Source organism: Paralichthys olivaceus, chromosome 11, assembly GCF_024713975.1.
Source record: "Paralichthys olivaceus isolate ysfri-2021 chromosome 11, ASM2471397v2, whole genome shotgun sequence".
In the NCBI taxonomy this organism is placed as follows: Eukaryota; Metazoa; Chordata; class Actinopteri; order Pleuronectiformes; family Paralichthyidae; genus Paralichthys; species Paralichthys olivaceus.
In genome coordinates, this window is record NC_091103.1 from 5995246 (window position 1) to 6020231 (window position 24986).

General features: G+C 42.9%; 4 protein-coding genes across 5 annotated transcripts in view; 2 read left to right on the forward strand and 2 right to left on the reverse strand.

Moving 5' to 3' along the window:
- The window catches only part of LOC109634450 (lysophosphatidic acid receptor 6-like), a 35151-nt gene extending 27267 nt beyond the window's left edge, over positions 1 to 7884 (reverse strand). The window contains exons 1-2 of one of the 2 annotated variants that reach the window (XM_069534245.1): positions 7837 to 7884; positions 5240 to 5321 (exon numbers count right to left, since the gene is read on the reverse strand). The gene's annotated coding sequence lies outside the window, so the exon portion shown is untranslated. Of the gene's footprint in view, positions 1 to 5239; positions 5322 to 7814 lie in introns of both variants that reach the window. The other variant, XM_069534244.1, reaches the window with a different exon arrangement.
- Positions 3502 to 5782, forward strand: LOC109634451 (retinol-binding protein 2). Its single transcript, XM_020094934.2, has 4 exons — positions 3502 to 3667; positions 4736 to 4914; positions 5229 to 5330; positions 5636 to 5782. The coding sequence occupies exons 1-4, from the start codon at positions 3595 to 3597 to the stop codon at positions 5687 to 5689; spliced, it is 408 nt and encodes a 135-aa protein (XP_019950493.2). The 5' UTR covers positions 3502 to 3594; the 3' UTR covers positions 5690 to 5782.
- Positions 7885 to 8547: 663 nt separating the features above from the next.
- LOC109634529 (COPI coat complex subunit beta 2) lies at positions 8548 to 19674 on the forward strand. The gene is made up of 22 exons (XM_020095069.2): positions 8548 to 8676; positions 9361 to 9498; positions 9668 to 9754; positions 10405 to 10531; positions 10679 to 10827; positions 11202 to 11348; positions 11502 to 11601; positions 11746 to 11888; positions 12545 to 12744; positions 12844 to 12954; positions 13363 to 13451; positions 13540 to 13646; positions 13735 to 13878; positions 14255 to 14385; positions 14555 to 14762; positions 15034 to 15144; positions 15462 to 15676; positions 15813 to 15905; positions 16145 to 16325; positions 16506 to 16577; positions 17512 to 18558; positions 18662 to 19674. Exons 1-22 carry the CDS (start codon positions 8674 to 8676, stop codon positions 18749 to 18751), a joined length of 3693 nt encoding a protein of 1230 aa, XP_019950628.2. The 5' UTR covers positions 8548 to 8673; the 3' UTR covers positions 18752 to 19674.
- Positions 19675 to 19703: 29 nt separating this feature from the next.
- Positions 19704 to 24588, reverse strand: mrps22 (mitochondrial ribosomal protein S22). The gene is made up of 8 exons (XM_020095071.2): positions 24426 to 24588; positions 23023 to 23171; positions 22764 to 22928; positions 22238 to 22381; positions 21814 to 21897; positions 21420 to 21565; positions 20717 to 20825; positions 19704 to 20122 (listed from the first exon to the last, which is right to left on the reverse strand). Exons 1-8 carry the CDS (start codon positions 24550 to 24552, stop codon positions 20030 to 20032), a joined length of 1017 nt encoding a protein of 338 aa, XP_019950630.2. The 5' UTR covers positions 24553 to 24588; the 3' UTR covers positions 19704 to 20029.
- Positions 24589 to 24986: the final 398 nt, after the last annotated feature.

Genomic DNA, 24986 nt, shown 5'->3' on the forward strand with positions numbered 1-24986 from the left:
GAACTCAACCCATGAATATCTTACCCAATCTACTACAGTTGCTTGATTGTTAATGCTGTGGACATGCAGAAGAAATCAGTTCTGTCTTGTTAGGGTCCACAAGAACAGCGAGAGACGTCTTCTCCGGGAGCTGCGTCTGGATGACTACCATGAAGCTACCTGGAGCTAACAAGTGACCGGTTTTAATGACCTGCTAGCTCGGATTGATGCCAGGATTTGTCTCCAGTGTGAGAGTCATTCTGTTGCTGATTTAATGACATTGCTTCACCTTTGCGTCATTTGCGTTGGACAAGTGTCTGTATTGGCAGGACCTCAATGTCCCGGCTCCACATCCACAATCTGTACTGCTCAGACTCTGGCTCAAAACTCCAAGATATTTCAACTTGCACAGGAGGAAATGGAGACACATCATTCATCCACTCTTTGGTCCAGATAGGCCTGATTATTACTTTAAAATACTCCATTATTAATTAAAGGTGACATGTTATTAATTGAATACCTTTCAAAGAGTACTGAAAGTTGTAATAACTTTTTAGGATCCCTGAGTCAGGCCCCTAAAATAGTCCTAATCCTCCTCCATTTTGAAGCCCCTTGTGGCCCCTGAATAAGCCTCATTTTTTTAAATCAAGGCTGTCCAACCTGGAGGCCTATTATTTTGTGCTCTCCAAAGAATTGTGCGCTGTTTGTCAGTGTACAGTCATACAATTAACTTCTTTCCCTGAGCTTTTGTCCGTTGTCTGAGAGGTTCTTCAGTTTAAAAATGTCATTTTCTGTATGTGTGTGTGTGTGTGTGTGTGTGTGTAGGCATGTATTCCTTCTGCAGCCTGTGTAACATTCTCTTCTAACACAGCTACTTTTCATCTTGTACTGATGCATGTAACACGTCTGCTGAGCTTTTTCTTTTTTTTTCAAAAAGGCTTCCATAAGGAGGATAAAAGCAAAAATCATTCAATCGTGTGGGAACACTGGGGCTCTTTCAATTCTCACAGGGACATCAAAGCACACAGCAAGACACTACACTATTAGAATCTATGGGTGGGATAAAAAAAATACCACAAATATATCAAGTCTGTGCTGAAATCTATGACTTAGGTTTCAGAACAAACAGCAGACGTTTCTCAGTCGTTCGTCTCCTCCGGGGATTGTGATTAATCTAACCTATGATGTTTTTGATACAACAGGGAGGAGGAAGAGATGGGAGAGATGAGCTGCATGGGGATGTAGAGACTTAGTAATGCAGTGCTTTGAATGGAACGCTAATGAACTAAATTTAATTGAATCACACAGGATATTGAAAGTGTATTGTGGCGAGTGACACAGCATGTGCCCACTGTGCTAGACGGAAGCTGAACTCTCAGAGGGAGAGAGGCGAGGAGTCTCACAACAAGAGAAGTGCGGGACTACTTCAAGGCACATTCGAGACACATTCAACACAGAGACATGCATGACGAACAGAAGAAGTGTCATTGTAGTGAAGGTGTGAGCGTGTGCCTCCAAGGTTATGGAGCGCAGGATGTGCCGTTAGGTGTGAATTAGGCAGAATTAAAAATGAATCTGCTGCCATGCATTATTAAAACTACCCTAATTGCATTTGAATGAGTGTTTGAGACGCTGCAGGCATCTATATGCAATCAGGTGCAGTCCCTCTTTCATATAGGATTACTTCTAATTCTTCAAAATCGATCGATGCATATCACCTTTTCTCTCTTGATGTTTTCTGTAAAATGATCTTAAAATTGCAGATTCCCTCCAATTCACCTGACAGGAACACATTTCCACCATGTTGGCCTCTCGGCTGCCAGATGGCTGTGGGTCATCTTAACTTTGATCACAGTACAACATGTGGTTCTATTGCACAGAGCACAGCCTATTGCTGCCGCTGGTTATGGCGAGCTTTGATTTAAATGTAGCAACACTGCCCCGGTGTGGTGAAATGAAAAAACAGGTTCATGCAACCACATCGAGTTAAAAAGAAGCTTGAACGAAAACAATTAGTTTATTACTGCTTCTAATATAATTATTTGTACTAAATATTAATGTGCCATGTAAATATGTGTGTGGAGTATGTAGCATGAGGGGTCAGCTGCATATGTGCGGTGCAGAAACAGCACTGTATTGTAAATTACCTGAAATATGTTGAATTGAATTTTCTAATCTAAGTTATATGCTGTTGCCAAATATGCAGAAATAATAGATTAACACTTGTGATGTTAATAAATGATTTTAATCAAACACTCACACAGTGAAAAAAATGGATCTAAAATGGTTTAATTAAATTAAAATAGAGAACATTATATCTAAAATATAAAATGTTTATTAGGTTAGAAAACATCAAATTCATTTCATTCACATTATGTCCCTAAATTCAATGAGGAGCAATGAACATAAAAATTCACATATGGGGGGGTCACTTCAAACCAGTGAGCTGAGCAACGAAAAATAGTAAGTAGAAAATAGTGTGCTCATGAAGTAGGTTACTCCATCACTTGTATTAATAAAGTTTAAACTTTCTGCCTCTTATGGTATAAAGGCACCTTATCAGCACCGATAAATCATGACACACGTCTTCTGCCTAACCTTTGACCCATCCCTGCAGCCACATCAGCACAAGATCAAGTTGATGTCACAGTGTAGGTCGGCCCGATAAGATAGGATCACACCATTGTTTCAAACTTCATGCTCCTTGAAAGTGATTGGAAGAAAGAATATTTCGACACCAAATTGCTCTGATCAAGGCCGCTGAAGAGCAACTGTTGACATTTGAGATCAGTCGCACATTTGACTTCTGGTCTTGTGGTTAAATGAATACAAACCAAGAAACTTTGCATAAACCAACACTGAGCCTCTCAGAAATTCACACACTGATGCATGTGCACACAACGCCCACACATAGCTCCTTTTGATTCAAGCGTAGGTGTCTTACTGGAGGTCAGAAACGTTTATGAGACATTAAAGTGGAGTTACATTTGAGTCAACTTTGAAAACAGAGAGCAATGTGTCTATCATAAGCCCACAGACGAAGACATGAAAGAGGTAACCTGCAGTCTTATCTCTGTCTCTCTTCCATTTTAGTGCATTAGAATGAGTAATTGATGAAGCTGAGGAAATGACTATTGAAAAAAGAAACATCAGATCCTCTAAGTGCATCCGAGTCTACGCGCACTCACTCGATAGACAGATACAGAAACATGAGTAGAAACGGCACAGGACTGCAGCAAATAGGTCCAATGGTGAAGGAGTGAGTTCACAATGAACGTGATGCAAAGAACTGAACTTTACAAACACAAACATGCACACACTGTGCTGAGGGAATTATCAGACGGACCCTGTCCTTTGGTCTGTCCGCGCGCGCGGACACACACACGCGGACGCGGACACACACACGCGGACGCGGACACACACGTGGACACACACACACACACACACACACACACACACACACACACACACACACACACACACACACACACACACACACACACACACACACACACACACACACAGCTATATAAGGGGTTGAGCACTTGAACTGTCTCTCTATCAGTGTGTCAAGCGGAACCTTAAGGCAAACCTCTACTTCCACTCTCACACAAAATGCCTGCAGACTATAATGGACGCTGGGAGATGGTGAAAAACGAGAACTTTGAGGACATCATGAAGGCCCTCGGTGAGCTGCCGTTATTTACTGCCTGATAAAATCATTATTACGCCATAGACAGATGCAACCAAGTAGAGGGGAAGACCTGAAATGTGGAATGAGCGTGACAGAAAGAATGAGAGAGCAGCTTTATGAGTGAAGCAGAGACCGAGAGAGACAGACGGACAAAGAACGAGACAGAAACAGACAGAGAGAGAGAGAGAGAGAGAGAGAGAGAGAGAGAGAGAGAGAGAGAGAGTGAGAGAGGGGGACTAAAGTCTGAGGAACGCCTTGGCGCAGCTTCATTTCCTCATTGAGCTGCTGTCAGGCCAAGTTAACCTCACTCTGTGAGCGGCTGCCGTCCGTTATCACGGCAAATAAATATTGATTCACTTCCTTTCTGCATTTTCATCCTCTTGATTTGCAGAGAAGGGGAGACAGATTCCCACCCCGGATTAGGCAGCAGACCAGGGTCGTCACTTAAAAAAAAAGAAAAAGAAGTCCAGCACTCAATTCGTCTTCTCCTCCTTTTGGCCACGTCGATAATCAGGCCCAAGAAACACTTTCATTATTCATGACTCTATCTGCAATTCATAAAACAACCTCGCACTCGGGTCAGACAAGATCCGGGGGATCCTGAATGCCTCAACCTCATTACCATGAGGCAAAATGACGGTCCTTATGAAAATGGGTCAAAAATATAATTTAGATGAGTAAATATAGGAGCCACATCTGTAAAAATGGTTGCGAAAAACTGAATTTTCACTTTAGGGCAAATGCGAAATTAATTTCTGAACAGCCAGGATGGGTGTATCTATTTGGGACAACCCCAGTGCTGAGGGGGGTGAGAAACGCTTCAGGGCCCATTCTGACTCGGAGCGAGGACATTTTGTAAGTGGAGAGGAGACGGAAGAGAGGAATCATAATAATGTTGTGTCTGTTGTGTTACGTGTGCGTGTGTGTGTTTTTGCATGTGCACATGAGGATTCAGTTTTGTAGAAAAAAAAGAAATTGACACATTGCTTCACAGAAACCAAAGTTTCTGACTGGTCCCCAACACTCCCACTGACTTTAATCCCGCTCGTCCTGTTCTCGCAGACATCGACTTTGCCACCAGAAAGATCGCCTCCCACCTGCACCAGACAAAAGTGATTGTCCAGAACGGAGACAAGTTTGAAACCAAGACACTGAGCACCTTCAGAAACTACGAGGTCAACTTCACCATAGGGGAGGAGTTTGAGGAGCACACAAAGGGCCTGGACAACCGAAAAGTCATGGTGGGAATGTTCTCTGATTTTATTTTTCACATTTCAGTTCTGTAGAAGGAAATGAGGAGAGCGCTCAGGATAATGTCACTCAAACACGTCATTGTGCTGTAGTGGTTCAGTATCATTGTTTTACTGATTCATTGCTTTTTTTTCTCTGTTTAATTAACTAATTGTGCATATTTATGAATTGAGTCTATGTATTTTGCTTTGTATGCCTGTAGTTTTTACAAATTGTCCGTGCATGTACTTCTATGTTTTTTTACACATGTCTATTTGTTATCTGTATAATTTTTACCATTGTTTGTGTGTTTGTGTGGCTACAGACTTTGGTTACCTGGGAAGGGGACAAGCTGGTGTGCGTTCAGAAGGGGGAGAAGGAGAACCGCGGCTGGAAACACTGGATCGAGGGAGACATGCTATACCAGGTGAGAAAGAGAGAGAGTGTGACACGTTGGTTTAAAAACTGACGCAGGGATGTAAAATATTTCATTACACAATGAAGCATTTCTGTGTTTAACACCAAAAACTTTTCACTTGCTCGATGAAATCTTTCCCAACCCTCTATCATGGATCCTCTATTAGGGATCTCTGATTTGTCTCGTATCTTTGGGTGATAATAATAAAAAAAGTTAATGAATCACAATCTAAAACATTATCTCTAAGCCCAACGTGATTATGTAACAATTAGTTGCATCATATTGAGTCTAAAGGTCTGTGTCTTCTTTCTCAGGAAATCACTGTGCAGGACAAGGTCTGTCTACAAACATTTAAGAAGGCACAATAACATGGAAACTACAAACATCAACAACTGTCTGTCATGTGCTGCATGTTGTTGTCTATTTATAATGGAAATGTGGAATAAACTCATGTAACACAACTCTGGTTTATTTAATTGTCCACTTTTAAAAGAAAGAAGGAAAGAATGTTTCCTCTTCCTCTTCTAAATTATGATTTGAATATTTGTGCACATTTGTTTAAAGAGAGAGGCGCCTGTTGATGCAATGTAAAAACAAGACAGCAGTGCGACTGTGTGCCTCCTCCAAACAGTACAGTTTCCAGATTCATAAAAGGGTCACCTTGACCTTTGTCCACTAAAATCTAATCAGTTCACCTGAGTCCAAGTGAATGTTTGTACCAAATTTGAAGACATTCCTTCAGGCTGATGTTAAAACAAACATAAACATATTTTGTGAGGCCAACGTCACTGAATCCTTGAATCTAAATGAACGTTTGTGCCAAATGTGAAAGGATTCCCTCAAGGCGTTCTTGAGATATCACATTTTACAAGAATGGGACAGACGGATGGACTGACCCAAAAACATGAGAGCTCGAAATGGCATTCATTAGAGGGCAAACCTTTGTTAAGGCCCACCAGTCCATTTCAATTCAACCAAGCTGCACTACATTTCAAACACTCAGTCATATCAGTCATTAAGTACAACTGATGGTTTTCATCAAGATCCATGAATTTCTCCAGTACGTCCCTTACATTAGCATGGTAGTTAAGCAATGCATCCCCTAGAGGGCAGCACAGGGGCGAGAGTTTCAGACAACCACAAACATGGTGATAGTGGAGGTTGAGATAACAAACCTCATGAAAGAAGCCACGGTGGCTGCGTATAACTGTGGATTATTTGTTGTCATTTCTTCTTGTGTCTTGTGATCGTCACACTTATTATTTGCTCAACTGCCCCCCCCCCGACACACACACACACAATTTGCAGAGGTACTGCTCCATTTCAACCTCATGTGGAAAGATTTCAGAAGACGGGACAAACACGGATGAACACAGAGTACAGACAGAAGAGACATCCGTCTTAATGTACAGCTTGAATGAACCTTGAGTTGAATCTGCTCCAGAAGTTAATGGGTTCCTTGGCACATACACTTCCACTCAGTTTTAACAAGTGGGCTTTGTGGTTTTTGCTAAATCCTGCAAACAGACAAACAGCAATAACAACGCAGCCTTCATGGCAGAGGAAGTACAATGAGATGAAGGTTTGTTTGTTCGATAGTCTGCAGGATTACGCGAAAGCTACTCAACCAATATCCATTCAATGTCGGGTGCAGATCCAGATCAGGTGGATCCAGGAATATGGATTTTACTTTCTTTAACATTGTGAGATATTTCCACTGCTTTCCCACAGAGTAACTCCTGGATTTGAAAAATAAATAAGACACGAGTGATATTTTTTACTGATGTGTGAAATTTGGTGCAGATCCAAATAAGAATGTGGCGTTATGGAATTTAAAATGGTTCCATGCTGACTGTCGGGCCTTGGTATGTTCTCACCTATATACAGTCTATGGTTCTCACTGAGACATTCCAGTTTGAACTGAAACTCTCAGGAAGAAAAGAAAATCAAACCAAGACACACTTTTCAGAGAGACACGAGAGGAAACGCGGTGGTTTGTTTGACTTGTGACGTTGCTCTTTTCCTCTCAGGTACAACATGTTCTGCGTCTCTGCAGGAAGAGCAGGAACATCCACGTAGCCATAGTGAGCAGAGTCAAGCCACACTGAGACAGGGACGAACCAACCGGACATGGACAACTTTGTCTTCAAAATAAAAGTGGATCATTTAAAAACCCCAAATGTCCATTTGAAAGTGGAGGCAGCAGTGACACGTCACTGAAAGTCACCCACAGCTTTAGGAGAACAATGTCATTATCACTTACAGATGACATATATATATATATATATATATATATATATATATATTGTTTGATACACGTGGTGCAACAGTGTAGCCCATACCCATAATGCATTGAGAGTAAATAGAGAACAGTTGTTGCACGTGTATAAGTTTGGTGAGAACAGCACGTGTGTGTGTGTGTGTGTGTGTGTGTGTGTGTGTGTGTGTGTGTGATGATGAATCAATACAAGAACAGGGAGTTGTTTCAATCACCTTCACGTGCTCAGGGTTTTACCTCGGTTTTCTCTTTTCTTCCGGCATCTCACTGCGCCCTCTTCTTCTGCACAGCTGTAAGGGCATTTTTACCGAAGAACGAGCGCCTCCTGCTGGTGATCTTCAGGAAACAACTTAAAATATTCATATAAGAAGAGTCGATACTTGGTTTGAACCCCTGAGACCCTTGACATGGATGGATATACAGTCTGTGAGATGGATGGGTGGATGGATGTATTACATGGTCTATGGGATGGATGGATGGATGGATGGATGGATGGATGTATTACATGGTCTATGGGATGGATGGATGTATGTATGGATGGATTATACATTCTATTGGATGGATGGATTTTTTCAGCCGATTTTCTGAATATTCAGGTAAAACATGATACAGAAGATCATAAATAGATTTTCTATATAAAATAATAAGTAAATAACATTATTTATAGCATTATTTATTCCTTTTCACAGTTGTATGGATATTGTAGATATGTTGTATTAGATGTCTATATGATAATGAAGTATACTCGTTAGAACAGTGTATTCAGTTACATTTCTTTTTTCCAAATTCATTTTGCCTCTTGATGGTGAGATCTAAAAATCCAAATCAGGACTATTAGATTACAATGGTGTTTCATTCCCAGTCCTTTGGCGTGTTTGTGATTGGTCTACAATGTTCGGATCGCTCTGGGATTTATTGTGAAACCCCACAGCGGAAGTGGCTGTGTTTCCACTCTAGTTGTCTTGGTTGTGAAACTTTCCCCGCTGAGATCCGGTGAAGGAGCCCGTCGAGGGCAGAAGCGAGGCCGGACACTTCTTACAGGACAGACCCGCAGAGACTCAGCGACGTGGAAACATGGTAAACAAGTCAAACTCTCCAACACATCGTTCTGCTTTGTTTGTCTTTGTTCCGACGCTCAGTAACTTCTGTCATCCAACTCCATTCATTATGTAAACACCGCGCACACAGTACAGGAGACCACCACATGCAGCAGACCCAGCAGCTGCAACCATGTTAAACTGCACCAGTGCTTTGTCTCACATAGTGACAAGTTTTTATTCAGACAGACAGACAGACAGACAGTGAGACAGACAGACAGTCAGACAGACAGACAGACAGTGAGACAGTGAGACAGACAGACAGTCAGTGAGACAGTCAGTGAGACAGTCAGTGAGACAGACAGACAGTCAGTCAGATAGATTAAATGTAGGATATACGGTGAAGGTTATGGAGAACATTTACCCCATGGAAAGTGAAGGAGTGAAGTACACTGGCATGACTTGAGAGGACCCAGTCATTCTGGAGCAGGCATGCATATGAAATGTGGCATGAGAAGTCTCAACAGATACGCCCCCTCCATGACCAATGGAGCAGCCTGCTATGTTTTTTTAAAATGTTAACACCCAACAAAATATTAAGCATTAAAAGCCTCAATATAAAAACCTGCTTACAGTTTGCTTATTGTGTTTTCACCATTTTGTCGAGGCCCATGTTCTCTTATGTTTCTCTCTCTCTCGCTCTCTCTCTCTCTCTGCCCCTCAGCCTCTGCGATTGGACATCAAGCGGAGGCTGACGGCCCGATCAGACCGGGTGAAGAGCGTGGACCTGCACCCCACAGAGCCGTGGATGGTGGTCAGCCTCTACAGCGGCGCCGTGGTGGTCTGGAACCATGACACACAGGTCGCCGTCACTTCTCTTAGTCACACATTGATCTGCCCACTCATCACTCTCACTGATCATTCATTCACTTCATCACTTCAGCTTGTTCACACCCATGCTTTTGATGATACATTGTATTTAAAGCCTGTGCTGTTTGTAACCGTCGTTTGTTTTTGACTTGTGTGTGCAGACGATGGTGAAAACTTTCGAGCTGTGTGAGCTGCCGGTCAGAGTGGCCAAGTTTGTAGCCAGGAAGCACTGGCTCATTGCTGGATCAGTAAGTATTCCTGCTTCACTGGAGCATTAATGTATACGTTCACTTACTCCAACTGTCTTTTCAGTGGAGCTGTTTGCAGACAGGAAGTCCTTAATAAATGTCCAGAAAAGTGGGTCTGGACATTTTTTCAGAGTTTGTTTTTCACACGTGAAGAATGGAGCTGGAGCTAATCTCGGTCAGATGGGTTCACAACAACAACATGCCCAGAACGTTCAGGCGTGAAGTGGTGTCTGGGTTGAGCAGGATGATGTGTTAATGCCACTGTGGAGATTGCTTGTTTTTGTTTACAACACATTGACATCAGAGACAGTCCTTATCACCAAAAGCTCTCAGATCTCATTGTCTCTAAGTGGTCATCTTCGTCTGCGTCCTCTTTTTCATCCTGATATTTGTATTCATCCGGTTTTGCTGCTCTTGTGTGTTTGGAAAAAAAAAAAAAAAAAAAAAAATCAATGCACCCACTCACTTGAATTTACAAATATAGATGCAATTCAAGGTCAGAATTCACCCAGTTTCTTGTCCTTTACTACTTTGAATGTTTCCACATTGACTCAGTGTGTTGTTCTTGTGTGTTGGGACATCCTCTCACAGTGACCCCTCTCCTGTGTTAATGGGCAGATATGTCAGTGAATCTGTTTGTCCCTCTACAGGATGACATGCACATCCGTGTGTTCAATTATAACACACTGGAGAGAGTTCACATGTTCGAGGCCCACGCTGACTACATCCGCTGCATCGCTGTCCACCCTTCACAGCCCTACATCCTCACCAGCAGTGGTAGGAAAGACGTGCACGCACTCACCTCAACACAATAAGTTTACAAGCACAGGACATGTATACTTTGTATTTCATTTTCTATATTGGGGGGGGGGGTGCAGTATAATCAGCAACACACACTCATTGTCATGTTGTATGTGTTTTCAGATGACATGTTGATCAAGCTGTGGGACTGGGACAGAAAGTGGGCCTGTAGTCAGGTGTTCGAGGGCCACACTCACTATGTCATGCAGATTGTTATCAACCCCAAAGACAACAACCAGTTTGCCAGTGCCTCTCTGGACAGGACCATCAAGGTAGACACACACACACACACACACACAAAGGAAACCTGCTGCAGGGCACAAACAGAAGAAAGTGTGGTTCTTCCTGTTTAAATGAGTGTGGCAGCATGAAAAAAACAGGGATGGGCAAGTGACATTGCGGACATGTGGCACCAGTCTTGACTCTGACACTATCTCCACCAAGACCTTATTTGCTATCACTGTTTACAAAAAAACATAGTGATAGAGAAGTGCTTTATCAAACACTCTTAAATAACTCGATTACTGGTCAAATGCTTCACACATCCTTGCTGGCTCACCGTCACACACACACAAACACACACACACACACACACACGCTCCCGTGCACGTAGTTTCAGCATGTTTCCACTCTGTGTGTGACATAGGTGTGGCAGCTGGGCTCCAGGACTCCTAACTTCACTCTGGAGGGTCACGAGAAGGGAGTGAACTGTATTGATTACTACAGTGGAGGAGACAAACCCTACCTCATATCCGGGGCGGATGATTGCCTTGTCAAGATCTGGGATTATCAGGTACACACACACACACACACTGATTAAGTGTTTATTAATCTGCCATGTTAGAAAATATGCATCTTCTAGTAACAGATATACAAAAAAGATTATTTATCTTTTTTATAGTGTTGTCATCGACGTGTAATAAGTGTGTGTCTCTTTATCCACCAGAACAAAACCTGTGTTCAGACTCTGGAGGGTCACGCCCAGAATGTGACATGCGTCTGCTTCCACCCTGGGCTGCCAATCATCCTCACAGGCGCTGAGGATGGTGGGTTGTGAAAACAACACACACACACACACACACACATACACACACACACACACACACACACACACACACACACACAGAGCAGAACTACAGCCCTCAGTCTGTGCAGCGACTTTGTTCATTGTGAGCCCTGTGTTTCCTCAGGCACTGTTCGAGTGTGGCACTCCAACACCTACCGACTGGAAAACACACTCAACTATGGCATGGAGAGGGTGTGGTGTATCTCTGGCCAGCGTGGCTCCAACAGTGTGGCGATTGGTTATGATGAAGGCAGCATCATCATCAAGGTAAACTGTTCTAGTGCCTTGTTTATAGTCAAGTCTCCCACACAGGTGTCAGTATCCCTAACATTCTTCATCTTAACAAATCTTTATCTATTATAGATAAACCAGGTAGGATGAACACAAAGTTTTCCAACTTCACTCTGCAACATAGACTGTTAATAAAAAAGCTCTGCACAAAACGTCCAGCACACAAACAATAAGGCACTGCACTCATTCAAATCAATGAAGAGGGATAATCAATAGTCTGAGCAGTCTCTCCCTCCTACCGGTTCAGGTTCTTTCAATGGGCTCTTGGGGGCTTCGTCTCTGTCAGTAGGGCCAATTAACACTGAAGCTGGGAACCACTCACTTAGAAAATATTGTCAGCATTTCTTATTAACAGAAAATTGAACTGAAACATTGAATTTTAAACTGTATAAACAGCACTTCAGGTTGTTATTACCCACAAATAATAGAGGAGCTGACCTCTATATCCTCTACAGCAGCTATGGGCAGACAATGTAACCTCCACTGGAGTAAATGATATAGCAGATTGTATTGTATAAACTGAAGGAATATTTTTTTGACCTGTGTTATTAAAAAGGTGCCCTCCTATATCATTTTTCTCCTGGTTTTATCTTATCGTTGCACCTCATCCTCTGGTTGCCGCTCTGTCTCAGCTGGGTCGGGAGGAGCCTGCCATGTCGATGGACTCCAGCGGGAAGATCATGTGGGCGCGCCACTCCGAAGTGCAGCAGGCTAACCTGAAGGCCATGGGAGAGGCTGAGGTCAGGGATGGAGAGAGGCTGCTGCTGGGCGTCAAAGACATGGGCAGCTGTGAGATCTACCCCCAGACCATCCAGCACAGCCCCAACGGGAGGTGAGACGCCCCGGGTTGTTTGTCTGTGTTGAGGAGTCTCTCACACAGCAGACTCTCCTATCATGTATCTAATGTTGTTGTGTCTTTGTATATGTGCAGGTTTGTTGTGGTGTGTGGAGATGGAGAGTACATCATCTACACTGCCATGGCCCTGAGAAACAAGAGCTTTGGCTCAGCACAAGAGTTTATCTGGGCACACGACTCCTCACAGTAAGTCCCAGACACCTCATAGGAATAGTTTGACGTTTTGTAATACACATTTATTTGTGTTCTTGGGAAGCAATATTCCCTGATTCCAATCTTTATGGCCCCGTTCAGACCGGATACTAACATCCGTCCTGAGAGATATAATCACAAGGGGTTAGCATTAAGGTCTCCTGGCGTCAGGTCACATTGAGGACGCATTTAGAACTGAGCTTAGAGCTGCCCACTTGTGATCAGGAGCAGTGTGAATACCAGGTCTGAACTGGGTCTATGCTGCGCTATGATAGCTGAGAAATCTGTCTGCCTGGATGAAAGTGGAATTGATATTGTCCTAACCATAGAATATTTGAAGTTAACTTTATTCTCTGAAGTGGTCAGCTTCATTCTATTTGACCATGTGCATTCTATTCGCAGGTATGCCATAAGAGAAGGAAGCAATATGGTCAAAATCTTTAAGAACTTTAAAGAGAAGAAGGCTTTTAAACCTGACTTTGGATCTGAAGGTGAACTTCATTTTCTTTCATTGCATAAAAAGTGTGTACTGTCTGTGTGTGTTTGTGTGTAATGCATAGTGTACTATTGCCTCCACAGGTATCTTTGGTGGTTTCTTACTAGGAGTGAGGTCAAACAACGGTCTGGCCTTTTACGACTGGGAGAGTGCTGAACTAGTCCGCCGTATCGAGATCCAACCCAAACATGTGAGTCACACTCTCAAGGCTGTTACCATCTCTGCTACTCTGACTATTGCTTCAACGCTCTTACAATCTTTTGTCCTCCTGTCTTTAGATTTTCTGGTCTGACTCTGGAGAGCTGGTGTGTATCGCCACAAATGAGTCTTTCTTTGTGCTCCGCTATCTGCCAGAGAAAGTGTCAGCAGCCATGGAGTCGAAAGAAGCAATGACCGAAGATGGTATAGAGGACGCCTTTGAGGTCAGAGACTCAAAGTAGCATAATTCCTGAAAGACAATTTAGATGATCACAGACTATTGAAAACATTTTGATGGTCCAAGGTCAAAGATCGAGTTCCCTGTGGCCACACAAAACACTTGTCCTCTTGAACAGGATATGTCCAGTCTTTAAATTTTGACCAGTTGTCACTTGGATTCGATTTCAGGGTGTGAATGAAACTGTACTGTTTTGTGGAGACACAACAGTTAATAATATTGAATCAAATTTACTGTAGCATGTATGACATTTGTCTGGAGAATACAGTTAATGTGCAGAGGGTTGATGCTGAATGTAATTTCTTGTTTTAAACTATTGTTTGCAATGATTATTTCTATCTCTCGTTACGTTGCTGCACCAGGTGCTGGGGGAGGTCTCAGAGGTGGTGAAGACAGGAGTGTGGGTGGGAGACTGCTTCATGTACACCAGCTCTGTTAACAGACTCAACTATTATGTCGGAGGAGAGATCATCACCATTGCTCACATGGACAGGTATGATGCACTCATCAATGTGAAACTAGTAAAGGTGTTTATTTATAAAGTATGGCGGCAGCAGAAAACCAATCTGTCTCTGTGATACGCCATCAGGTTTAAAGAAATTTTTTTCTAGTGGATTTGAAAAACCACGAAATGTTCTCATAAACTTCTTTCTCGGATGTAGGACCATGTATCTGCTCGGCTACATCCCCAAGGACGACCGTCTCTACCTTGGAGACAAGGAACTCAACGTGGTCAGCTACTCCCTGCTGCTCTCTGTGCTGGAATACCAAACTGCTGTCATGAGGAGGGACTTCAGCACAGCCGACAAGATTCTACCCACAATTCCCAGGGAGCAGAGGACCAGGGTTGCCAACTTTTTGGAGAAACAAGTATGTTTGCACCCCAACTTTCGCTGTTGGAAATCAATAACAATGGATTCAGGATTTGGATGAGTTTATCATTTACCGAACATCTGGCAGCCAGATGGAGAAAACACTTCTTTCTGTTTCTTTCAAAATATATGAATGCAGGGAAAGAATCTCTTCTCTTAGTCTCTTTTTTTACCACTGCAGTGTTTCCATGTCCACTGTGCGTACCTGAGCAGAATCCGTTATATAAAAGTAATAAATTGTTTGTCATGTGTTTTCTTGTGTTGTGTAGGGTTTCAAGCAGCAGGCCCTGGCTGTGTCCACAGACCCAGAACACAAGTTTGAACTGGCTCTGCAGCTGGGAGAGCTCGACACTGCCTACAAACTGGCTCTGGAAGCAGAGGTCAGAGCCCACAAACATGAATATCTGCATCCAAAAAACCACTGAAAACATGCCATCAGGCTGAATACATCATGATAACATTCTATTTAAGTTCTAGTTGGTTAGTTTATCATATTTACAGCTAATTATTTTTGCTATATACAGTAATATGTAGGATATTGTTCTGTAAATGGAGTCAGTCATAGGTCTGATAGGGTGAGCAACAACATCTCCTGCTTTAGCTGCTTCACATTGTGTTGTTGTGGAGGCTCATGTTCCTCCTCCTGTGATAATCCTCTCTTCTGTTTCCTCTGCACTTTGGCACGTGGGGGCTCCAGTCAGAGCAGAAATGGAAGCAATTGGCAGAACTGGCGACAACAAAGTGCCAGTTTAGCCTGGCCCAGGAGTGTCTGAACCATGCTCAAGATTACGGAGGATTACTGCTGCTGGCCACGGCCTCGGGCAACACCAGCATGGTGGGCAAGCTGGCGGAGGGGGCCGAGAAGGATGGCAAGACAAACGTGGCTTTCCTCACCTACTTCATGCAAGGACGGTGAGTGTTGGAGTGAGTGGATGGAGAAACTAGATAGGAGCGTTGAGTGACGTGATGACTTGTTCAAATCCCTCTATTTGTGTCAGCTTTCTTATTTTATTTGTTTTGTCGTCTGCATTTTTGTGTATTTTCCCAGATTGGACAAATGTCTGGACCTTCTCATCAAAACAGATCGACTGCCAGAAGCTGCTTTCCTGGCAAGAACATACCTGCCCAGCCATGTGCCAAGGTAACATTATTTCTATTTTGTATTCAGCATATGCCCATAAACTCAGTGAACTATATTCATTTATATCATATCCTGCAGAACTGTGTGTTTCCCAGGGAAGAAAAGTTTTTACAAGGTCAAAATTAGTGTTAAAAAAGTTGCTGCCCCCGAAACTTTTTGAGGAAAAAAAAAAATCCATATATCTGTGTACATTTACATTTTGCATCAGTAGTGAGCTGTACACACTTCTGCTCCTCCAGGGTGGTGCGCCTGTGGAAGGAGAGTCTGTCCAAGGTCAACCAGAAGGCGGCAGATGCTCTGGCTGACCCCACCCAGTACGCCAACCTGTTCCCTGGCCTCCAGCAAACCCTGCTGGCTGAGCAGTACCTGAAGGAGACTCATGTCAGGGTCAGACCGGCTGCAGAATACCCTCTCATCATGGTCAGTGCAAGTCACATCAATTTAAAATATGTAAAGCATCCTTGGGTATAAAGATTGAATTTAATATTATTATGGTTATTTAATGCATCAAAGTGTGTGCTGTTTCTTATCATTTAATGCATCCGTCAAATATCAACTACCTGTTTGAGATTAAATTGTTTTTGTTTCTCTGCTTTTCAGCCGAATGAGGATCGTAATGTTCTGGAGGAATCTGCAGGTTTTGTGTCCAAAGAGGAATTCAGCGAGCCAGAGGTGAGAACCAGAATCTGAACAAGTTTAAATTGAATATCGTCAGATCAACAAAGAGGCTGCAGCAGCGCAAGATAAAATACACAGAGAGCAAACTCTTATGTCCTCCAGGAATTATCTTCATATTTTTTGTTATCATCTCTTAAGCACAAAGAAAGAAAACAGTTTAATACAGCACAAAAAAATTAAAGAGCCAACTATATCAGATTGGTCAATAAATATTAACCTCACCTTTCCCTGATATCTATCCTTTATCGCTTTATTATATTATACATTATCCATACATCCCACCATCAGATCATTCCCAAACTTTCAGACCTGAAGACATCTATTGGCCAAATTGGCCTCTACTGGGAACAGAAAATAATTTTTTTACTTTGACATACTTTCCTAGCAGGTTCAACAGATTGGCTTAAACCCATTAAGAATAGTCCTTATACCTTGATGATGCACCATAGTGAAAATCTGATCATCTTGAGCTGTTCTCCACAGTGCCACTGCCACCCAAACAATAACATAAAGACAGTCATGTCTGAACCACTATAAACCAAAGAATTGGATAAAGCCAGGAAGTAACGTTTATACATTCGATGTGTGCAGAATATCTGTATCTGAAAGAGCCAGTGAAAGATGTTTGATATACAACAAATCTGAAGGAGGCGAGTGAGAACGCAGCAGGAGTTTCTCAGCAGGATTCACCGCCCTGAGTGGGCGTGTTGATGAAAATAACAAAAAGAAAACAAATATCTCTGAATGAAAAGGCGGTGTAGAAGACTCCACCGAAAATGTTAAGGGGGTTTTAGGTGATAAGACGTGCTGTAAACAAAAACACATGATCTCTGCTGCAGAATTCATACATTAGGTCATGCCTCTGCCTGCTGCACCACCCCTCACCCCTCAAACCTCACCACAAAGATTTTGTGTGTTCTATATACAGGAAGTGGTGCAAAGCATGAAGGAAAGCTTCACAGTAGAAGCAGCAGCACCAGCAGTGGAGGAACCAGTTCCAGTAAAACAGGAGGAGACTGATCCCATTTCAACAACAGAAGAAGAATCCATTCCATCAGCAGCTTCACCTCTTCCTGTCGCCATGACTCAGGAGGATGAAGACCCCCAACAAACAGAGCCTGCGTCCTCTGAGGTGGCTGCAACTGAACCAGAGGTGGCAGCAATAAGGGAAGAGGCCATCACTACATCAGAGGAGGCTTCAGACCCTGTAGAGGAAGACATCTTGGAGGAGTCCATCATAGACAGTACCCCTAAAGAGCCAGAGATGGTACAGTCCACACCTGTAGAGGATGTCATATCTTCAGTTGAGGAGGATGTTCAGGAAATGTCCCAAGTGACTGATGCTGCTCCTGATTCTGAAACATGCATCACTGAGACAACAGTAGAGACCGTCATGGCAACAGAAGCACAACTGGAAACGGTGGCAACAAAAACCTTAGCAACCAACGATGTTCCAGTTACCACTGCATTATTAACAATCGACGTAGATGAACAAGCAACAGCATCTGAAGAAATGCCTGTTTGTGACAAGCTGGAAAAAGATGTAATCTCTTTCGATGCACCACCCATCATAGATGCAGCAGCAGCAGCATTAGAGGAAGAAACTTCTGTTGTTAAGGAGGTTTTGGAAATAGCACCATCAGCGGTCGCAGTGGAGGAGCTCATCTCCTTTGAAAACACAGACAGCTCAGTGCTGGACGAGCCTGTGCAAGTCGAGACTTCTACAGGGTTTGTCCTTGACCCACTGATGGACCCGCTTGATGATACAATGCCAGTGTTAAAGCCAGACGCAGCCGACGAACCAAGAGAAGAGGGACAGTCCACAGGAAGGCCAGAGGACAGCCTGGAGCCTCTTGTGTCCCTGCAGGCAGAGTCACTGGTTTTATCAGCAGTACAAGCTCCTACAGAGACAAGCGTGGCATCAGACGGAGCTGATAAACCAGCAGAGGATCTTGAGGTGGATTTTCATGATGAGGTAAAGCACTTTTTAAACATAAGGCAAAATATTAGACGTAATTATATGTAAACATACACTTGTTGCTGCCTTGCTGCTAAACACAAATGTTCTCCCCCTGTAGGACCTGGAGGATCTGGATCTGGACAATTTTGACTTGGAGGATATCGACACGACAGACATCAACCTGGATGACGATTTAATGAGTGAATAAGAACAGAGCCGAACTCTTTTCCGGTGTTTCAGTGACCAAACACAAAGGACCGTGATATAGGCTAACAGACTCACATGCCTTTGAAACTTAATTTACAAACGTTTTTTGGGATGCAAGCTGAAACAGTCATGTTGATATGGATTTGTAACTAAATTTACATTCCATGAGGTTAGTGTGAATGGTTTTGATTGATCCAGGCTTTATTCCAACCAAAGAACAAGCCTGCAAACTGAAAGGGAAGCTGTTGGGTTTTGATGAGAAATGGGGATAAGTGGGGTTTTGTATAAATGTGTTTGAAATGTGGCATTGTGTACATTGCAGTCACCATAACTATTTCTCGCAGAGACTGATGTGGGTGGCAAATGATTAAACCGTTTTTCTACAGTTTAGACAATTTATGTTCAAATAGTCATGTAAAAGTATTTAAAGTGTCATCAGTTTACAATGAAAGAACAATGGGGGACGTACGCGTCCCACTTCTAAGGGTTTCACCAGCTGATGGCACATCTTCATGCAACTAAAATTTCTTGTGCTTCCTCTTTACAGCAGTGCTGTAGCTTAGTTGGTGAAAGTGCCTGCCTGGTTAACGAGAGATCCTGGGTTCAAATCCCAGTTGTGCCTTAATCTTTTCTCTTATTACCTCATACTATTGATATGGGTGTTTAAAAGCCATTGAGGAATTCTTGATGTTTTTCCTCTGTTGAAAAATGTTAAATGCAAACACAAGGACAAATCCTTTCACTTTGGTTAAACTGTGTCTGTCTTATTTTTTATGTCTTTATATTTGACATCTTATCCTGAATCAAAACGACTTTAAGCTTAATGTTTATCCAATAAGCTATAACAGAACCAAGCATCTGAACTTGAAAAGTGAATCAAATGCCCATCTCTTAATAAAGTCTTTCCCAGTGTGTTACCCTGAATTTAAGTTGTTTCACTCCTGCAACACATCTCACACGTACAAAGATCTTTATTTTGTTATGTACATCATTTGGGCCTGTGACCCGAATGTTCTCCACTTCTTCTGTCCATCTACACATTTCTCAGAGCTCCAAATGTAAAACTCATACAGATGTTGTAATGACAGACTTTTCATTGGACAAGATGTTTCAAAGCTATTTTCACACTGTAAAGTAAAAAAAGAGTTGAGAAGCACATGTTACTACTCTTAGACCCAGCAGTCAAGTAACAGAAAAATCACTCAGTCCGTCTTTCCGGAAGTGGTTCCCGGTGCTCCTCGTCATTGAATTTGTGTATTTCTGTCTAGGAGTGGGTCTTTCAGGCAGCAGATTCTTCAGCGGCCGTCTGTTCGTACGCCTGCAGGGCCAGTTCAATGTAGCCCGACCTCTGGGACTCCTTCTGGGCATAGATCTGCAGGAACAAGGGTCAGAAGTCAGCAAAATGGAGGAATCTAGAAAAGGTCACGGCAATTACTTTGAAGTTGAGGCTTCGCATAAAACTGTTCTAAGACTAAAATCACGATAACAGTTTCAGTGGCAGACTTGAAAAACAGAAAGTGCTCCAAAACGTACCGTGACTAAACTAGAGGTCTTGCGTGACAGTGACTGTAGCAGAAACACACCCGTGTCTCCTGTTGCTAACATTTCACATTAAATGGCTGTCATTCTCAATGTCCCTCCTCGCTGCTTCAAGGCTGAGGGGCTGCGAGCGCTAATGAGACCTGATGTGTCCTGAGTCTGGCCCCGCAGTTCCCACGCTGCAGAAAAACTCAAACCTCCCACATGAGAAACTTTAGATGAGACGGCCTTGACTTGACCTCTCGAGAGCTACCTGACTCCTGATGGACCTCATTGCCTTGGGGACGCAACTTATATGACCTGAACAATTTCAGGATCAAATGGTGATGTTTTATATACACACACACACACACACACAGCTGAGTGAATCAAAGTGGAAAAGAGGAGCAAGCGGTTATATTTCTGTTCAGGGTCGAGCTGCTCTCACCTTCAGCAGGTCAGTACCAGTGGCCTGCTGGCTGGCAGCTTCCTGGGCTGACTCACTGTTGGGGTGGACCATGTGGAACAGAGACACTAGGCTCACGGCATCCTTAAACCTGGAAGCAAATAAACACAGACACTAACACAGGCTGCATACACACAACTACAACTCCAAAAATGTATGACTGAAAACTTGAGGAAAAAAACTGAAGTTTCGAAAATGCTGTTGAGTTCGTTTGGAAACAGTTCCTGGTTCTTATTAGTCCAATTCGACTAAAACCCCGTTATAAAAACATAGTAGTATGATTTAGCCACGTGTACATACATAGATACTGGGGGCTTACATCATACAGTGGTATGGCCTAGTAAGTTTAAACACCTGTATGAAACATTATTGTCAGACCTCCACCTCCAATCTGAGTCCACCGGCTGTCGAGAAGCAACACTAGTATTTTTGGGGGCTTCCAGTGACCACAGCACATTTCAGGCCACTGTTTACTGTCAAACATCTCCACGTAAAACACACTGATAGCTTTTGTAGGTGTTTTAGGTCCAGACAACACTTTGGAGCATTTCAGTCAATGTGTTCTACCTCTTTAGCTCTCCACATGAACTGTTAACCTGCGGCCTGTTAACCAGAAGGCTTCCAGCTCCAATATCTTGTCCCTCCCCTACAGAGTCTGTGTATTCACGACTTCAGACAAACTCACAGCTCTCTCTTCAGCATGTCCACTATGAGCCCGTCCACCCTGCGAGCGTTGACCAGGTACCAGGCCATGCCTCCGAAGTGTCTGGTGGAGCTCAGCAGCTCGTACTTGCCATGCTTGTCCAGGTCCTCATACGTGGCGGCGTGCACCTAAATACCAGGAGATTCATTACACACGTCGTGGGGATTTTCTCTCGTGTGCAGACATTCAACACACAACCGTCATCACATGAAATTCATAAACTTCCAAATCATCCACTCCTTCCATTTTACTCTGTGTATCAGATGACTTAAAAATATAGAAACTGACTTGGGACATTTCATGGTTGCACAGACTGCGGTCTTTCAGCTGAGGTGGTGATCGGGTCAAAATAACAAGAAGCTCAAAGTCATCTTACCCTGATGAATTCTGAGGAGTCTGGTTCAAACTGGACCAGACACAGGTCCAACACGTCCTCGTGCCGGTCCTGAGAAAACACCATCTAACAGAGAGAGAGAGACTGATTAGATACAGAGGTTTTCATTTCCTTATTTCTTTCTTTCAGGACTGTGTGGGTGTTCACAGATCTCCCTTTACAACACAACTTTGCTCCACTGTCAGGGAGGATAACATTTATCATTCATCTGTATTAACAGCAGAAAACATGGGTCTGTTCATATCTTTAAGATTAAACTACTGCTAAATTAATTACCTGCAGTAAACAAACAGTGACCCAGGTCTGAAGAACACAGTCAGTCTAAGCAGATTTACATTAAGTGGCAGGGATGAATGTCTCAAATGTCTAAGATACATAAATATTAAAACATTTTGACATTTCCTACTTTCATATTCTCTTCCTTGAAGAGGAGGGGTGCTGTGAGCTTGCGTCCCTCCTTGGGGAAGTAGACCTGTATGAGCCGGTCTCTCTCCTCCCAGGTCGCCTTCCGAAGAGTCCCGCTGGGCTCCCGTACGACAATGAACCTCTCCTGGAAACACACAGCGCACACATGTGTGACGGGACAAATGTGAGCGATACAAATCTGCTGAGTCAACACCAAGGTACAAAACCATCCTTAGACAATGATTTACAAACTTGATCAACTTAAATTCATGTGTTTGAAATATTATTGACATTAAAATAACAAATAAAATTGAATTAGACATTAAAACCATTTAAAAACAGCTATAATCATACTTTGATTTGTTTGAGTGACATTTAATTATAGATCTTTATACTGTTACCATCTGTAAATGCAATACACAACTTTTACTCAATCTACATAACAAACAGTAGCAACGTGTGTGTGTGTGTGTGTGTGTGTGTGTGTGTGTGTGTGTGTGTGTGTGTGTGTGTGTGTGTGTGTTTACCCTGTGTGGGATATTGTATGTGATGTCTGTAAAGACGTGTTTAGCCGTGTCCATGCCCTCCAGCATCTTATCCTCACACAGAACGTCACTGATGGGCTTCCTCTCCGGCAGGACGGGGGGCATCTCCAGCAGCTTCTTCGCCTGCTCTGCGGCCTCCATGACGGCCTGAAGAGAGAGACAAGTTACTGGATGACATAAAGTTTTCCTTTTACGTGTTTGTATGACTGACCAGGGATGTTATGGGTTATTTAAAGGGCACCTGCTCCACTTGTTCTTCAGTCATGAGTTTGTATGTGGGCGGCTTCAGCTTCTGCTTGATGGGTCGGAACACTTTCTGCAGGTCCAGGCCTGTTATCCTGGTGAGGATGTCCTGCACAGCTGCATCTGTGAACCGGGGCTTCACATTGTCTGAGAGGCCAGTGGAGGAAATCACACGAGATAACGTTTTGTGCAATGTGCAGGTCGGCGTATGTAAAACACAATGTTACCTTCTGTGCTCATTTAAAACGTGTTAGCTGGGCAAGAATGGAGCTATACTGAGTTAGCTTTAGCTTCACTTTACTAAACATTGCCACAGACCAAACTCGTCCCAGGTATGTTGGTAAAACAGATAAACTTAACCTTACAGTTTCAAAGAGCAGACATCTGACGTTTAACCACAGAGGACGTGTCTCCACTTCCTCCCACTAACCAAGAGTGAACCCAATATGAACGCTGCCATTTTACGATTTTGGAACCGGAGTCTGAGCAGCAGCTAGAGGGGGATGGAGCCGTGGTATCGAGATCCTTTTAACACACGTGCTCGACCAATCACCACATTTTCATAGTGTCAGATAACAAATTAAAACTGAGGTTAGCAGAAGCATGAACAATTGAACATACGTCAGTGGGATAGAACTAAAATGACAGAAACCATCTTTGAGAAAAATTCATCTGATGTGGTTTACGACCTATACTGCAGCGTCACTTTTAGTAAGAAGCATAGACTGTATATAAGAAGCCATGTCGTACATCTTTAAATACAGTCCATGACAAACCTTTGAATAAAAGCAATTAACACCCTACGAGTCACAGAGTGTTAAACCAGTATTTAAAGAATTTTTAAATGAATTCCACATTCTTGTCCTTTTTTTAAGTGTTGATCATTTTGGGACAAAAACCTCACCATTGACATCCATTAAAATTGATTTATTTTTAATAATTGTTTTACATAATCCGTGTTCTGATGCTTTCATTTGTAGGTTCTGATTCAAATTTATATTTAATACTGTTAAAATCAAGATGAACCCACTTTCCCATACTTGGCATACAGACCAAATAAAGTGACCAGGACTGATGCTGGTTAAAATAATGAAGTCACTGAAAGTAAAGCATGATATTGATAGATATTTAGTTTTCCAGCTACTGAAAATGAAGTTTTACTTGTGTTTTCAAACACAGCCGAATTAATAGGCAGACTTGAAACTGTTGTAAAACACACTGAACAGTGTTCACGATGTGCGTCCCTCTGCACAGCAGGTTATTCAAACCTGGACTGCTCAGATCTGTGAGTGGAGTTTGGCAGCAGCAGCAGAGACAGAGGAGGAGAAATGAAACCTGCAGCAAGGTCAGAGTCACAGAGGAGATCCACAGGAAGTGAACACGAACGTGACGGAAACAGACCTGAGTCCTGAGCTCCGCTGCAGAACGTCCTGACGCCGCTTCTCATCCACACGTGTCTGCTCCTCTCGACAGGTTTGATCCGGGAGCAGCTCCGGAACAGGCACCGCGCCGTGCTGAGCCCCGCCATGTTTGTTATTACCTCACCGTGACGACACGACCTTTCACCTCGCGCTGCAGCACCAGAGCGCTCATGGGAAACGTAGTCCGCGTCAGCGCCTCACAGCCTCAACTGTGCGTCTGTGTATTTGATTTGATTTATCAGCAGAATAAACTCTCCTCCATGTTTTCAATCATCTGTCTACATTGCTCACAGTCCTTTATCCCCATTTATCCCAAGCTGTAGATTTGTAGTTGTACCACTCATGTTTGTATCAAACATTTTTACTTCCACGGTCACTTTATAGTTTATAGTTGTTATAAAGCTTTTACTTCTAATGTATGTTCAATGTATGTTACTGCTACTGGATCAATAAAGTATTCATCTATCTACATATTTTTTAAAAACAAGATAAACCAAATTGCACCAAAAAGAACAGAATAAGTGTAATGTGAAAAATATAT